This window comes from Eublepharis macularius, chromosome 7 (assembly GCF_028583425.1).
Source record: "Eublepharis macularius isolate TG4126 chromosome 7, MPM_Emac_v1.0, whole genome shotgun sequence".
Classification (NCBI taxonomy): Eukaryota; Metazoa; Chordata; class Lepidosauria; order Squamata; family Eublepharidae; genus Eublepharis; species Eublepharis macularius.
In genome coordinates, this window is record NC_072796.1 from 105,774,428 (window position 1) to 105,792,393 (window position 17,966).

Consider the following 17,966-nt stretch of genomic DNA (forward strand, 5'->3'; position numbering starts at 1 on the left):
TGTCTTAGTCACAATAAAAGTCATGATCTATGATATTTTGAAAATCCTTTTGGATTATTCCTTGCTGCTTTAATTCAAATCGCCACAATCTGCGCCTACTTCAATAAGGTTTGACAAAATGTTCTGAAATTCTCCTAGTTTGCTTTCAGCCATTTTAAAGAGGGAAATGTAACATAACAAAAGACAAGCTCTCCATCTGCTAATCTCTAATGCAAAGATCCCTAACAGGAACCAATGCAGTTTCTATCACCGACTTGTTCATTCCCCAAAACAGCTCTTCTCCAAAGCAAAGGGACAACTCTGGCTTTCTTACTGGAGGAGTGATTCGGAAGATCCCAAAAGACATCATCTTTGGGTTTGTAGGGAGTGCTCTATTGAAAATAGCTACCTTCACCACAGGAGGATGCTTGACTTGGAACTTTGCAGCATTTTGTAATAACCCCGCTACAGCCATTTTGTGGCAATTTTTTATTTAAAATTTATTTATGCCACCTATCCATCTAACCTAAGGCCCCCAATGTGGCAAACAACCAAAACTTTAAGACCAGGTTTTAAAAAAACATTGATATAAAGCTATTTATTTAGTCTTCACCTGAGACTAAATGATGAAACTCCCTGGGTAGGGAAGTCTATAGTTTTGGTGCCAAAACAGAGAAAACCCTTTCTTGGATTTCCACCTGTATTGCCTCAGATATGGAAGCACTTTAAACAGTGTCCCTAAAGATGACTGTAGCAATCAGGTAGGTACATATGGGAGTAGGTGGTCTTTAATAGATCCTAGTCCCAAGCCATATAGGGCTTTAAAAGTCAGTACCATCACTTAACAACAACAACAACATTCAATTTATATACCGCCCTTCAGGGTGGCTTAATGCCCACTCAGAGCGATTTACAAAGTATGCCATTTTTATCCCCACAACAAAACACCCTGTGATGTGGGTGGGGCTGAGAGAGCTCCAGAGAACTGTGACTAGCCCAAGGTCATCCAGCTGGCTTCAAGTGGAGGAGTGGGGAATCAAACCCAGCTCTCCAGATTAGAGTCCCACCGCTCTTAACCACTACACCAAACTGGCTCTCAGTTAACTAGCCCCAGACAAAAACTGGGAGCCACTGAATATGGAAGAATGGTGTGATATGGTCCCTACAACCCACTCAAGTCAGAGTTCTGGCTGCCACATTCTGTACCAATTGTAGCTTCCACACACTCTTCAAGGGCAGCCTCACTTAGAGTTAATAATAATAACAGCGCACTTATATACTGCTTTTCTGAATAGATTAGTGCCCCACCCAGAGTGGTGAACAAAGTCAGTGTTATTATTCCCACAAAGGAGTGGGGCTGAAAGGAGTGACTTACCCAAGGCCACCTGCAGAGTTCCTGGCAGTAGTCGGGGTCAAAATAGCAGAGTGCTCATTCACAGCTCACTTAACCACCATGCTACAGCAGCTTTCCAATAATCTAATCTAGATGTTACAGTATCTTTTCTCAAAATTGCAATAGTGAACACAAGGCTCAACTTGTCAAGTTTCACTGCATCCACAAGTCAGACTTCATGCCAGTTAATCAGAGATGAGAGAAAAGTCCTCATCTTCTCACTGTGCAGTTTAAATGGCTGCATTTACCCACAGGTTTTTAAAACTATGCTTTCCACATCCTAAATTGCTGAACATTGTTTTTGTTATCCAAATCAGGTCTGTCTATGAAACATTCTCTCAAAGAGTCTTTTATCCAACAGAGGTCAAGGTCACTCTTTTGAGTTGTATCTTAGAGAATATGGGTACAGACTAAATTGATGGAGTGTTCACAATGATGAGAAAGTCAGTCAAGGGGAATTTCAATGGAAACTGAATTGACATATCCTTGCTTGGAGTTTGTTTCCTCCTGGAACATTGTCTCAGAGCTGTTACCCTATCTAAATAAATTCAAACTATAGGCTGATACACAAGCAAACTTAATTCAACTTCACTGTGGTTATTATGACTACCTGCAAAGCTCTGTGTAACTAAACAACTTAGTTAAGTTACAACATTGATCCTGTAGAAAATGTCAACCCGTTCCAAAGATTTAAGTTTTCTTAAGGGGGGGGGAGCAATTTCTGCCCTTCCCTTGCAGCCCACTAATATACACACAATTTTGCAGGTAGAACTCAGGAACAGCATAGGAACAAAGTAGGGGTCTCAAGTGGGATGGAGGGATTAATGAAAATCACCACTCACTCTTACATGCCCTTAATTTTTCAGAATGGGTAGTTGGATACAGGCCATTAAGGGTATTTTCCAATAAAACATATTATAAATCAAATTATAACTTTGGATCTGGGATTCGGATGTGATGGTGGATTTTTACCATGATTATTGATTTCTGTATAGAACATTACTTGTTTGGGATTCAAATACATGTGGTTTTTCAGGTTCTGGTGTTATTGGGACAATTATTTTCAATGGGGAATGTATTTGAGGTCTTGAGGCAGATTTTTATAAAGATAATGGCACCAAATTTGCACAGGACACAGTCCTTCTAATCTAAAGATACACTAAGTTTCAAGCAGATTGAGCAAAGGGGTTCAATTTTGCAGACTCCCAAAGTAAGCGCCTCTTGGTTCCACTCTCACATAGAAGGGGGGAGAGAGAGAGAGCTAGAAACCAAGCTCTGCCAGCTTACACCAGCAGAAGCTGCCTTCCCCAAGCCAGTGCCTGAGAAATTTGGAGAATCAAAGAAGAGCACCTGCTACATTTTTTATAAGTACCTGGGCACAAAAAAAGCCTTGGATTTGGGGGGGTTTCATAATTCCTAAGAATATCAGATTCATGAAAATCACAATAGTGACCCAAAACTGTGGGTTTTGTGTTATTTTCAGTTCAGGAATTTCATAATGCCACTTACAGGCCATTATCTTAGCCTACCTTTGTTGATCTCTATCATAGTATTAAATCATTGCAGATTTAAAGAAGATATGATAATCTATAATCACTGACTTTTCACATATTACTGAATCAAAAAACAGCTTGCACAAAAGATGCACTAGTTCCAATAAAATGGCTCAACAACTTTCAGCAGTGTTCCAATAACTAAACTAATCTTTGGAACATCCTTTTAGACCAGTCTCCTGTTTTCATATTGTGAATAGCATGCTTTATATTGCATGAGAGTTATGGAATCTTCAGCAGTCAAATTACTTCAGACCAGTTATGCTGTTTCAATTCTAGGCCCTGACTTACACATCTTTGCAATCTCACTGACAAGAGCCTGCATCCCAAAGTATGCCAGATATGTTGCTTTAGCATGCAGATTTATTTGTATCACAATGCAACGGCAAAGCATTTTAACAGTGGTGACATGACAAAGTCCATCTGCAGAGCAATAGCTACAGTGAAGTTATGACACTTACATCACATGGTTCAAGTGGCCACAATACAGTTGCTTGCTTTATATGAATTGGGTCCACTTTGTCTCTTACACATTTTGGCTATTCTTGCTTATATACTTCTCACATGGTGTCCTAACTGGCAGCAGCAAGGTGGCCAGCAGAACCCAGCATGGGCTGATGACACCACTAACGGCTCTAGATTCTATTAGCTACTCTGCAGAGATGCACCTGCATGGTCCTGTAGCCATGAGTCATAGTTTTGTTTTCCATATTTGTTGACAGATTCTTGTTAAAATTTTGATGGACGCAGTTTCTGTAGATTGAAATAGCTCTCTTGGTATACCATCTAGTCCTAGTGTTTTGTTTCTCCCAATTTGTTTTGAGTGCAGCTTTCACGTCACGTTCTACGATTTCTGGTTCTTCATCAAAATATTCTTCTTTGGAGGAACCTATCATCCTTCCATATCTTCTGATTAGTTCTTCAGTGTATACTTTCCCTTTTCCCTTTATTTTGTTCTGAATGTCTAAAACCCAAATAATAATTGTAATCCACAAAAACAAGATCAGATCAGACTATCTTTGAAAATGCTCTCAAGAAACACACTCTTCTTTCTACTCTACAAAAGATGAAGCAATAGTTCCAATATCGGGTCATGCAACTGAGAAGACTCTAGATCCTGGTACCACTTGTTGAGAGCACTTATTCAACCACTAATGCATATATACTCACTGTGCTCTATGCCTAATAGTGAAACATATGAACAGGTAGCAATGAAATGGTACAATGTGGAGGGGGGCAGGGCAAGGCGTGAAATTACCAATTCTGTTCTAGAGATGCTGTTGGTCACCATTAGAGACTTTCTGTGAACTCACATAATGCCACAAATCAATTTCTGCGAGTGAGGAAACTGGCATTTTCAGGAAATATCCTTCTCTGCCCCAGATATTGATTGGTTCTATTACATGAGTGTGTATGTTGCACCACTCATGCAGAGAAGGCACTTAAGTGAGCTGTCAAGAGACTTAAATCTGCAGCAAATGTATGAATTGGCTCCCAAAGGTCCATGGGATAAAAATCCCTACCCATAATCCTGTTCAAACTTTTCAAACACCAGTCAGGAAAAAAAGGCTTTAAAAGCTATTAATATACAAATAGATTTTAGGAGTAAATCAAATATGGATCCTGTATAGTACTACTGAAATTATCAAGGATTTGTATAGGAGCGATGTTTGACTATCTAAACTCATCGGGAACTTTACATCACTGCTTTATCAAATACCAAGAACGTGAACACTGTACTTTGAAGCCTGCAGTTCTCTCTTTCATTAGGTCTCAATATACTACCTGATTTATCCGCTGTTGGGACATTTGGTTCCCTTGGGAGATTCATTTCTGAGATTCCACTGGTTCAGGTTCCTGCAGCACAGTTTTGGTCCCTTGTGTCAAACGAACTGGCAGCAATGTGAAATTTACTAGAAACTGATGCCTGCAGTCCAGCGGAGGTTGGGGTGTTTCATAAATGTCTCTTAGCTGCCAGCACAGTATACACAAGAGAAAAATGACTGAGCTATGTACCAAGTAGATTTCAAGCATGCCTAATCTGAACTCTTGAGTATCCATCACTCTCAGAAACCAGTGAGCAGCGCAGTTCATATGCCGATCAGGAAAGAATCCTCAGAAAGCAATCTTAAACAAGTCTATTCACCACCCTGCCTAGGTCTCTATAATGGTCCTTGCACCCAGGAAAATGTTCTTAGGATTACACTGTGTGTAAATTTTCAGGTCATGATTAGCATTGCAGAGGGCTGCTTGAAGGACAAATATTCTCAATTTTTATGTGTATCTAAATATTCTGGCTCAACGCAGGTTGTCTGCAAAAAACATTTGCTTTACTTTTTCATTCAGAAGGAATTCTGGCAGAGGATCTTCACGTTCTTTGTATGATTTAAAATATGCCTTGGCCATGAAACAGCACAAAGGCATACTTTCCCCTCCAACTCAGGTAATTATATTTTATCCTATTTTATTTCTGGTAGATGTAGCATATTAGAAAATGGACCGAAGGCTTGGAAGATAGTCATTGTTGTTTGGAAGAGGTTTTCCTTGCAAGAAACCATTTGTCCCTCAAGTACAAATATGCAGGAACGCTAGAGGAGAGGGGTGATAAGCTTTTAAGCCCTGCTTTTTATAAAGCCATTTTGACAATGCACACCAATTGCCCTTCCCCAGGATGTTTACATGGATTTGGCTCTGATCAAATGTACAGCATTATAACCTTCATTGCTGTCTTCACATCCCTAATGTTGATTCATTCAATCTAATTTAATCCTTGACTAAATCAGATTAGCTGGATTTGGTGATCTGCAGCTCAAATGGGTTAAACTAGATGAAGTACATCTCTTTAAGAGTCTAGGAGGGACACTCGCAATATTGAGATAAAAATGACAGAGTCAAGGAAAGGTAATATCTGAAATGAACAGATGGAACTCTGTAACTCTGATGGAAGCAATTCAATTTAAAACAGGGATATATCATGGCAACAATAATAGAAAGCATTAAATTACAAGATATGATCTGCTCTGACTTTCTCAGTGACTGCCCATTACTGAGGAACAGCTTTCCAGAAAAGGTGCGGGGGGACGCCAACCCTCAGGCTTTCTGGGGAGGCTGTAAGACAGAATTGTTCCAGATAATTTTTGGGAGCAGCCTATGGTTGCCAACTGCAAGTAGGGAAATTCCTGGAGAGTGGGGGTGCCAGTATGAGCCAGTGTGGCTTAGGGTTTAGAGTACCGGGCTAGGATCTGGGGGATCCCGATTCAAATCCCCACTCTGCCATGGAAGCTCACTGGGTGACCTTGGGTCAGTCACATATTTTCAGCCTTACCGACCCCTCATAGGGTTGTTGTGAGGGCAAAACAGAAGAGTGGAGAATGATGTGAGCTGCTTTGGTTCCCCAGTGGGGAGGAAGGCAGGATATATATAAAGGTAATTTTTTTAAAAAACATGTCTGGCCCAAGGCTTCCATGTAGGGTTGCCAGGCTGCAACCAGCAACCCCCAGGAACCATTAGGGGGCAGAGACTAGGGTTGCTTGGAGATGGGGAGCGCAGGGGGGAGTTGTGCAACGAGCACTCACCTTGCACATGCTTTTTGTGTGATAGGAGTAGAAATGTTTATTAGCTGATTTTTGTTTGATTTGACTGCTGTGATTTTAATTTTTTGGTGCAAAATGTGGTCAGAATATAACATGCAAAAAAAATATATAGAAAGAATACAGTCATGATTATTTTAGTTCCCTTTGCTTTCATATTTATGTTCCTGAAAATTATGGAGGTACAGCGATCTCTTTCCCCTGCTTCTCCCACCATCTGGAACAAGTTTATTGTGGACACATAAAAAGGTCCTCTGAACAGCAGGTGCTGGGAAGTATTTTAATCAAGTTGGTTGCATCCTCTGCTGCCAGGTTGATGTCAAAAATACCAAGAAAGAATTCAGTTCCAAAAAGGTAGTCCAAGCAGACAGAATGGGGTGGTAAAGTACAGATACAAGGATAGTAGGGAGGAAGAACAGTTTACAAAGCTAGAGAACAAATAAGAAGAAAATGTCTGTTCACAGGGCAAGTGCACAGAGAGCCCATAAAGACAAACAAAACATCCTGAGGTACTTTTTCTTCCCCCTGCGATGGTATGGTATCATCCGTAGCATCCAGGAAAGTGACAATGAGAATTTTACCATGCTGCTAGCACAGATATGAGGTAAAATGTGTGGTAAAGGGGGTCACATGTCAGGGCTTAGACTTTGAAAGCAAGAAGAGGATGCTTATCTGACAGTAAAATTACCATCTCCTTAGTGAACAATCATGTAGGGAAAGTATCAAGTCAATACACAGTGTTGGCAAAACTGGTTGAGACCAGATTTCTCAAGAGAGAAGTGGTGACCCTGGAAACAAAGCTTCACTGAAGCTCCCAGAAGGACTCTGGTTGGAGTCTCCAACAGCTAACAGTACTCAGACATTTGTCAGGATTTTTATCTGGAATGATTCTTGGTGGCCATGAACTTTGGATATCTTGGGATAGTTTAATAGTTTGCATGTTAAAATGTTGCAGATCCTGACCTCTTAAAATGGGGCATATCCAAAAACAAAATAAGAATAGTGTCTATCTCAAACAAGTTTCATGGCATTTCTTCCAGATTAGGTTTGCGTCTCCTAACAAAACTTTATTCCCTTGGTTGTTTGGGAACTAATTCAAATGCTTTAATAGCATGAGTAACTTCGAGAAGATTTGTGGGAAAAAAACCCACATATAATAAGGCTTTACTGAGCACTCCAAGAAGTTGTTCATCTCTTTTGAGAAACACAGAATTCAAATTGCCTTCATTAGCAGAGCAATATACTGTGGAAAATGAGTCTCGTACTTTTCAAGGGGGTTAGTGATTTGCATTTTTGCTAAATAGCCAAGCTGTTGCCTCTTCCCAGCCTCCTGCAAGCCAGAGGAGCAAGAGAAGAACAATAATTCAGCCAGCTAATCCTCTTGACACTCCGGAGTTCAATTTAGCTCCTAAACAATCTGTCACTAAAGTTCTCCACTATTTTATCAGATATTTCAAATGATAGTAGACTATACAATGACTGTACTTCATCACACAGAAACCACAATGAACTTTAAAAGAAAAAAAATGAAGTCTGACTCTTCAGAATGACTCATGGCTTTAACCAAGTTACACATTTTCCTTCACTGTGTCTTTTGGTAAGAATCCTCACAAAACCTGTGGACTTTGAATTTCAGAACCTCTATTGACACAGGAGGAAGACATTTGAAGAGAAGAAAAAGACTAGCAAATGTCTGGGAAATGAGCAAGCACACACACAGTCACACATACTTTGGCTCCAATTCAGTAAGGGGTGAAGACTGGGAAACTGGGTTACCCCAGTGCAATCTGTATGAAGCTGTCCTTGAGTAACTCACTGAAAATTCAACTGATCCAAAATGCTGAAGTTCATCAAAGTGAATGTATTACTGCTGTCGTACAAGAATGATAGTGTCTTGCAGTTGCTTCTTGGCAAAATTCAAAGTGTTGGACTTGTCCATTACAATAATACATCCCCAAAGATACTTGGGCAAGGATATCTTAAGAACTGTCTGCTCCTCTATGAACCTGTGAATTCCTTAAACATTTTCCTCAGAAGCCTTCACTGTTTCCCCCACTAACTGAAATGAGACTGGTGGCATCCAGGAACAGGGCTTCCTTGGTCATGGCACTACAATTATAGGGAGGTTTGTTAGGTTCCCCATTTATAAACAGGGGTGGGTGTATGGGGAGCCACAGCATTATGGTTGGTAATCCTGCTGTGCTGCTGCTCTACTGGTTTCTATTTGATGTAGCTTGTAAGATGAATTAATATTGTACTTTTCAGTGGATCAATTCATTTATTTTTGTTAATCAAACCAGGTTTGATTCCCCACTCCTCCACTTGAAGCAGCTGGGTGACCTTGGGCTAGTCACAGCTCCTGGGAGCGCTTTCAGCCCCACCCACCTCATAGAGTGTTTGTTGTGGGGATAATAATAACTTACTTTGTAAACCACTAAGAGCAGGCGTTAAGTTGTCCTGAAGGGCGGTATATATAATGTTATTATTATTATTATTAAAACTTTGAGCAAATGTAGGATAGAAATTCATGAAATATTAAGGAAGATGTGGAATTTGAAGGAACAAATACATGTGGAATCAAGACCAAACTCAATGCAGCACTGACAGGCCCATGAGTATCTCTCTATAAAGTGGTTTAGTGAAAGGACTGAATTACAGCGTAGCATAAGAAATCAGGGAGAGCCCTCTTTCTCACCTCAAACAGCCTTTTAAACCATTTCCATCCAGTTGGCTGCTATCACTAGGAGTAACCTGTGCTGCCAGCATTTTTAAAAATGAAAGTGGTTTTGGGTAGAAAAACTTAGGTTGGAAGGTGAAATAAGAGGAAGGTAAAACATAAGGGCTAGATGGAATCATTTAAAGGAATATTAGTCTTAGGAGTTAAAACATATGTTTGTGGGGAATATGTTTATTGTATGTGCATTCTTGAGTTGAAGGTATTTGATTGATCCTTATAGCCTTACATAAGTTAACCTCCAAGCTAACTAATCAAATCCCTCAATGAACAAAAAGAGACACAGCTAATTGACATATTTATTACTTATTAATAAAATATGATGAAATTGAGTTTCTGTTGTGAAGCCCTTCTTAAGGAACAGACAAAATGGGACTGGAAACATGCTTGTAACCTTGATCAGGGCATACTTAGAAACCCATTAAGAAGAGCGAGATGCATCTGACGGCATCTCCTTTTAAATGAGAGAGAGACAGAGACAGAGACAGAGAAGGAAAATGCATATACGAGAAAAGATACATGCAAGGGGAGATTAACTTCTGTCAGTGGGTTGCTGTTTATAACTATCTTCTAGGTTCAGGTGGCTAGCCTCTCTTTTTGAAGATAAAGAATTTTGGTTCACTAAACAGAAAACTACATTAGTACTGACACACTAAATGCTTCATGTAGATAGCTGTGTTGGTGTGAAGTAGAATAGCAGGTTTAGGTCCAATAGGGAAGAATGGGAGCTCTCTGGTTGGCAGCCAGAGCTGCATATCAGATTTTTAAGGGCTAGGATTGTTGTGACCCCAGGGCTGCCTTGGTTGCCTACAAAATTAATTCTTACTCCTTGCTCACATAGAGAAGAATGGGAGCTCTCTGGTTGGCAGCCAGAGATGCCTATCAAGTTTTTAAGGGCTAGGATTGGTGTGTTCACGGGGCTGCCTCCATTGCTTAGGGAATTAATTCTTGCTCCTTGCTCACATAGAGAAGAATGAGAGCTCTCTGGTTGGCATCCAGAGCTGCCTATCAAGGTTTTGAGGGCTAGGATTGGTGTGTTCCAAGGGCTGCAGAAAACACCAATCCATTGCCTATGGAACTGATAGATCAGCGCCTGGATGTCAGGACTCATAGACCACGGACCAACGGACCGGCCCAAAAGGACCAAAGTTTGTGAAAAACGTGAGTCCCATGTAACGTGTTCGCGAAGCACAAACTGCGCTGGACCGTGTCAAATTTAGGTCCATTTTGTGGACCATGCCCACCACTAGTTAAAAGATAGCAACTATATCTGATAATTATTCAGCTAAAGGTCTAAACAAACTTGACATACTCCAAGTGAACACTCCATTTGATTAAACCTAGCCATGTTCAATGCACGTAGAGCATCAGATAGCGTTCTTTTCTAAACAGATTATCATTTCCCTCCTTCTCACCCCACAGTGAACAGCCTAGATCTCTCTGTGTCAGGATTTGTCAGGCTGGGTCAAGAAGAAAAGAGAGCAGAGAAGACGGGAAGGACAGACAGTATCTTGGCTGCTTCTCCCATAAGGCTGGCTCATAGCATGGGTGGTGTTGGGGGTTGATAAGGAGAATGGTAGTAGTAGAGGCTAAATTTGCCAACAGCAAAGCTCCACTGCCAGTGTCACCTTAGCTGAGAATACCTCCTTCTCTACCACCATCACCACCTTCTTCTCATTCTCTCTTACCATGCTAAGAAACATTCTTGGGGAAGCATCCCATGGCTCATCCATCCTTCCCACTCAGCTATCTCTCTGCCTCCTCATCCCTTTCTCTCCTTGCTCAGCTTTGGGAAGGAGGCCTGGGCTAGTCACCAGGACGTGGTCAGGAAAGGGAAGAGAACAATCATGCATTCGAAAAGGAAACAGCAGCAGCAGCAATGGTGAAGCTAATTGATGATATACACATCCAACAGCAGCAGTGTGGCTAAGCAGATAGACGTGACACTTATATGTAAGGATGTACCTTGCAAGCATATAGTAAACCCTAAGAAAACACTAGAACTAACGGGTACACCCCCCCCCCAAAAAAACCCCTAGCACCGGTTATGAATCCAAATTTAATGGCACAAGCAAATCCAATTAATTGAGGGAACAAGCCTTAACAGGTCTACTCAGAACTTTTTTTCAGTGTGGTTTACTCTAAAAAAAAGTATTTTTAGGATCACACTGTTAAGCATCTGAGGATCTACGAAGTTTAATTTAATTAATTATCTTAACTAATCAGGCAGACATTAATAGTCTACAATATCTTTTCTAGAATATCTTTAAAATACCTAATCTCTATCTCTGCTCCTCTGAAAATGCAAGTTACAGACACCATCTTGCATACTAATAAGATTCTAGCTCTCCTGGTCATGGGCTCTGACTGTTGTAACTGTATTTAAAAATACTTGGAGATAAAATATTTTAGAACTTAAGATTTAACTAATTAACCCAGTTCATGTTTGCTCTGAAAACACTATGAACTTACCCTTATCTTTTCAAACTGAAATATCATGAAACACAGGCCTCAATTTTCTCGGAACAAATCTGATATTTGAGAACTAATTAAGATTCTTTTCTTATTATATCTTTATGTGATCAAATATGTGAGGTAAAAGAGCAGCATATGTTAAAGACTTATTGCTTGTGTACTGATTTGGAAGACCAGGGGTTAATACAATGGGAGAACAAATGCCAGTGGGTGGGTAATTCCCAATAGCTATGAAATTGGATGCAGCTACTCTACCATGCTTAGAATGTGGTGATGTGTGTAGTAATGCTCTCCCTATGCACCATAATCATTATCAAAATGAATAATTACAGTGGAGCTTGGCTATGTTAACGTTTCTGACAGGAGATATAATCACTACTGGCATACCAACTAGGGTTGTCAATTAATTCTGCCTCAGTGGATTTTGGAGACTGACTGGTAAAATGGAATATTAAGGTAATCCCTTAGCATCAAGGCAGCCTCTAAACAACTTGAGCTTAACATATTGGAGGCTGTGTCACCCCAGCATGAAGTCCCCCTAACTTCTACAGTCTTCAGAGGGGCTCTTTCTTCAGGTACCTTCCTCTAAATAAGTTAGTATGATCCAAGCAGAGCTTGCTTTTTGGAAACACTGCAGCAGTGGAATAGCAAACCTACGGAGGCCCATGAGAACACTCTCTATTTACAGTACAATCCTAAACAGAGTTACTCCAATCTAACCTCATTGATTTCAATGGGCAGACTGGAGTAACTCTTTTTAGGATCACAGCGTTAAGTTTTTGAGTGTTGTCAAGGCATTTAAACTTCAGCCTGCTTTGACAATAACAGTAGCTGTGTTTTAAATTCTATTTGTTTCTTTCTGTTATTATTGGGTTATTTTATATTTGTACTCTTAAAATCTTTTTATATGTATAGCTGCACATCACACTGAGTCTCTTCAGAAAGAAACATGACTCATAAATTCTACAAATAAATATATATTCCTCCATCACTTCTCTCTGTGGGGGTCCATAATTGAGCAGTAGCTGAACAGACAATATCCCTTTAGAAGCACGCCAAATGGTGCTTTGCAGAGAGAAATGTGTTTAAGACACATTAACACACCTTGGACCTTCCATTGTAGCTTTCAGATAAGTCCACTTAATTGGGAGCCCTAGGCTGAAACAAACACACAATGTCACTGGAGTACGTACATGAATAGTGCAATACTAAACAGAGTTACTCCAGTCTAAACCAACTGATTTCGTTGGGCTTAGACTAGAATAACATTTTAAGATTACATTGAAGGGTGCTAACAGTTTGTTGGCCTCCAGGTGCATCTTGGATTGCCAGGTCCAGGCTGGGAAAATCCTGAAGATTTGGAGATGCAGCCTGGGGATGGCAAGGTTTGGGGAACGGAAGGACCTCAGTGGGTTACAATGCCATAGGGTCTACCCTTCCAAAACAGCCATTTTCTCCAGGAGAACTGATCTCTGTTATCTGGAGATCATTTGTAATTCTGGGAGATCTCCAGACCCCAGGTTGGCAACCCTAAACATAGCTCAAAATAATGTTAGCTCTTAGCAATGGTCCCATTGGTTAGGCAATTATCTACCATGGCCCCTTCATCACAAGTGGAGCTGCTGTAGCACAGTAGTTAAATGGTTGGGCTGCAAATCAGCACTCTCCTGGCTCAAACCCCACTAATGCCATGAGCTCAGAAGGTGGTCTTGGTTAAGTTACTCCTCTCAGCCCCAGCTCCCCAGATGTATTGTGGAGATGATAATACACTGACTTTGTTTACCACTCTGAGTGTGGCACTAATCTGTCTAGAAGAATAGTATATAAGCGCAGTTATTATTATTAATGTAGTCATACATTTCCAATTTTACAGTTACTATCAAATATGCAAAAGAAAAGAAAGGGAGAAGAGATAAACCTCAGAAATGCATACAAATGCCATTATTACCATGTTCAGTAAATAATGTCATATTTATTCCCAAATACCTTGTCAACAACACTGTTTATCAGCTGCATTTGTAATTATGATTTTTTTTAAAAAAATACACAGACTCGCCATGGTAACAAAATAATAATGTATTTTCAAAAGTGGTTTGCCGTTGTTTAATGCCAAGTGCAAAACAAATCATTGATTCTATCAGAAAAAGAACTCAGGTCAGAAAGTTCCTAATCATTCTACTATTTACCACTTTTTACTTATACATTAAGTGATGCTTCCTTTGAAAGATATAGTAGTTATAACTACTTTCACATGACATACAAAAGCACACAATCAATCTACAGTCCCATTAATACAGGATACAAATTGGGTGTTTAAATAGCAATTTGTTCTTACCATCATGATTAGGGTTTCCCAAGGTCCATGGCTCATCTGAGTCAAAATGTGTGTCTCCCCCAATTCCTGGCCCGGGGAAGTAAGCATGGGCCAAAAATCCTCCCTCCCCATCAAAGGGAGAGCTATCTCCATGAAAACCTGATGCAAAAATAATTGTAATATCCACATCCCTCTTGCCGTTCTCTAGTTCAATGTAAGGAACTTCCTCAAACGTCAGAGGGGTTACATTCTGCCACACATCAAAGGCACGGCGAATGGCTTTACGAGTTTCGGCATCTCCTACTTTTGGAGTGACGTTCTTTATGCTGTAAACAAACACACACAAAAGACGACATCCTGATTAGCGGAATTATTCTTTATGCTGAAACTGTCCTTTTTGATATAGTCAGAACTAATATTCTTAAAACAAGGGAGACCCAACTTTAAATAAACATGTTAACAATTGCTACATCTAAGCAATATTCTATGCTAGATGTCATTTTTGAATTATTTATTTGATCAACAGCAGCCCAAGAACATTTTTCTCAGATCAGTGTAAAGAGGTCATATAAAAACATACTAAACAGCAGGAAAACTGGAATAAATCAGCTACTAGCTGTTTTCATCTTCAGCTGAAATTACAATTAATTCAGCTAAATGACTGCAGTTCATTGTGATCAAACAGATGTGAATGTTTTCTCTTTAAATGAAACTTCAATATCTTACTGGTTACAATTAAAAACAGAGTAAAATCAAATGATGAACCCACCCAAGAAGTACAAAACAAAGCATGGAAAATAGCCTAAACAAGTAACTTGTAATGACCATGGAGCTATCCAGTTCATTTTAAGGTTAGGGTTTTTTTTTTTGTTAACTTACTAAGAATACAAAATTGTCTAATAAAATACAACCATCTGGAATAAAAGAGCCATTCATTGGGGGAGGGGGAGTATGAGCCACTTAAATTCTTACAGGAACCCATTGAATTATATAGGGTAGCCATTCCCCCACTGGGGCAGGGAAGCCTCCACCCCCCCCAGCCACTACTACCTCACACGACTCACTTGGCTGGTGTGGGGGTGAAACAGGGCCACTCACTGGCCTGTGAGCACTCTTGCTGGCAATGTCATTGCACCGCACTGACATCATTTCCTTTAGACCTAGAAGTGACATCAGCACGTTGCAGTGAAGTCATGGTTTGGGCAAAAAACACAGAGTCCCCCCCCCCCAAAACCAGAGCAGATCAGGTGGGCCAATTACATGATGATATCACTTTCAGAAGTGATATCATTGTATCACCGGGGAACATGCACAGGTGGTGGTAAGTCTCCCCCCCTGCCTCCACAGTCATCTCCTGCTCCCCCTCCATCAGTTGCTGAGGACACCTGGCAACTCTGCCATGTTTCCTGAATATAAACAAAAGCAGGTGTATATGTATTTATATCAATAAATTATTTGTGTCATTGGCAGAAGGTATTTCTTTGCTGCCCCTCAACAATCAGATTTGTGGCTAACAAATAAATAAATACAGAATCCGGCCACACAACAAAATCAACAACAAATTAAAAACTAGCAAGAAAGCCAATCAACTAAAACACATCTCGCATTAAAAATGACTCGGCAGTCTTCATTAGGAGCTCAGTCCTATCAGGCATTCAAAATTATGACTGTGACATGCAGGGCCTTTTGAGTGGTTGCATCTGACAGAATCATACTGGTATTTTGTTTTCAAAAACACTGTTAAGATCTTTCTGTTGTGATTTTAAATAATCTTTTTAACGTGAATGTTTATGACACAAATTATTTAACAATGTTTATTTATGACATACTTTTCTGGGCTCTAAACTGTAAACCTATTGTACAATAACGGGGAAAAATTACAACCATTCACCAGAACCCTTCAGATGTTTGAGTAAACAATTATGATGTAACCCAGTGTCTGAAACTTAGAAGATCAGGCACTTCACAGATCAGAAACCACCACAGAGAAGGTTCTCTGCCTCTGCTAAGTGCTCATGCTCAGAAGATAGGGTCACATGGAAAAGAGTCTCAGTCTTATCAGTCAACTATCTACACTGATGGGCAGGGAATCCACTTTTGCAGTGTGAGGACGGAATCCATTCAGGGTCCACAGTCCAACTGTGTTCCTGAGCCCAACATCAATCAGCTAACTGTTCTGACAGAAGTACCATCAATAAACAAGGACATATAACCACCTGGTCTGGAGAAAGACAGTGGGAGGTATCTTAAGATATCAAAATAATCTTACAATCCCACATCACTGCAACTGAAAAGATAATGTTTAAGATCCTAGAAATAATCACCAATACTCCACCTCTCCACCCCTCTCCTTTAAAGAGGGGTGCCACTTGTATGACCCTTGCTCCTTCTTGACTGCTTAAATCTGCTTTGAAGAGGGCTGGAAGACTGTGTCTGGGAGACAGTAAACACCTCCCTGAAAAGAGGGGGTGGCTGCCTTGAAGTGGGCAGTGGTGAGCCCACTCCTAAAGAAACCTAATCTCAACCAGGAGAGTCAAATAACTACAGTCCAGTCTCAAATGTATCATTATTGAACAAGGTGATTGAACAAGTGGTGGCTGGCCAACTTTAGGGATTCCTGAATAAACTGAATTGTTTGGATCTGTTCCAATCTGGTTTCAGGAGTGGTCATGGAACTGAAACAGCCTTGGCCACCTTGGTGAATGACCTGTGCTGGGAGATGGACAGGGGGAAGTGCAACCCTGTTAATTTTCCTGGACCTTTCAGTGGCTTTTGGTACCATTGATCATGGTATCCTTCTGGATTGCCTTTCATAGTTGGGACTGGGAGGCACTGTTTTGCAGTGGTTTTGGTTCTACTTTGAAGATAGGTTTCAGAATGTAGTGCTGGGAGACTGCTGCTCTGTCCCTTGGCCTCAGGGGTTCCACAAGGTTCTATCTTATCCTCCATACTTTATAACATCTATGTAAAGCAGCTGGGAGAGGTCAATCAGAGATCTGGGTTGAGTTGTCACCAATACGTAGATAACATGCAGTTCTATCTTGCACTTCTAACAGATCTCAGGGAGAATATGGAAACCATGAACAATTGCCTGGAGGCAGTTTTGACACGTACTGTTTCCAGATGGCTTACCTGAAGCCGCTCCATGCCGCAATGTTGTGGATTGTGCCAGGGAAAACGCGAAATATCGCGTTTTCTCGCGTGAGAAAACGCGGTATTTCGTGTTTTCCCCGGCACGATCCACAACATTGCGGCATGGAGCGGCTTCAGGTAAGCCATCTGGAAATGGCCATGGATTAGGGCTAACAAAATGAAACTTAATCCTGACAAAATGGAGGTGCTATTGGTGGAAGGAAGGACTCAGGAAATGGGATATCTCCTGTTCTGGATGGGGTTCCACTCACCCTAAAGGAGCAGGTTCATACTTTGTGGGTGCTGCTGGACCCAGGCCTCCAGTTGGATAAACAGGCAGCAGTGGTGGCCAGGGTGCCTTTCACTAGCTCTGGCTGGTGAGCCAATCACATCCCTTCCTAGACAAGAAAGATGTTGCCACTTTGATGCATGCCCTAGTAACATAGAGATTATATTACTTCAATGCCCTCTATGTGGGGCTGCCCTTGAAGACTGTCTGGAAGCCAGAATGTTGAGTGGAGTGAGTCATAGGGACCATATCACTCCAGTCTTGTTCCATCTATGCAGATTCTCAGGGCCAAGCTACACATGACGAATGACACTTGAATGGCAAGTGGATTGATTGGAGGGCAAGTGAACAGGGAGAAATACACTTGCTGTTCAAGTGTCATTCGTCATGTGTAGCTTGGCCCTCAGTTTGCTTCCTGGCCCAGTTCAAAGTGTTGTTATTGACCTTTAAAGCCTATACAGCTTGGAATCAGCAAGTCTCCTCTGGATATTTTAATACATCTACATG

At 40.8% G+C, this 17,966-nt stretch overlaps 1 protein-coding gene across 1 annotated transcript in view; it reads right to left on the bottom strand.

The window, feature by feature from the left end:
• Nucleotides 1–17,966, bottom strand: part of MMP16 (matrix metallopeptidase 16) — a 218,859-nt gene that overhangs the window by 84,257 nt on the left and 116,636 nt on the right. Inside the window, exon 4 of the mRNA XM_054984945.1 lies at nt 14,060–14,364. Coding sequence (XP_054840920.1) covers nt 14,060–14,364 — 305 coding nt within the window. The remainder of the gene's footprint in view (nt 1–14,059; nt 14,365–17,966) is intronic.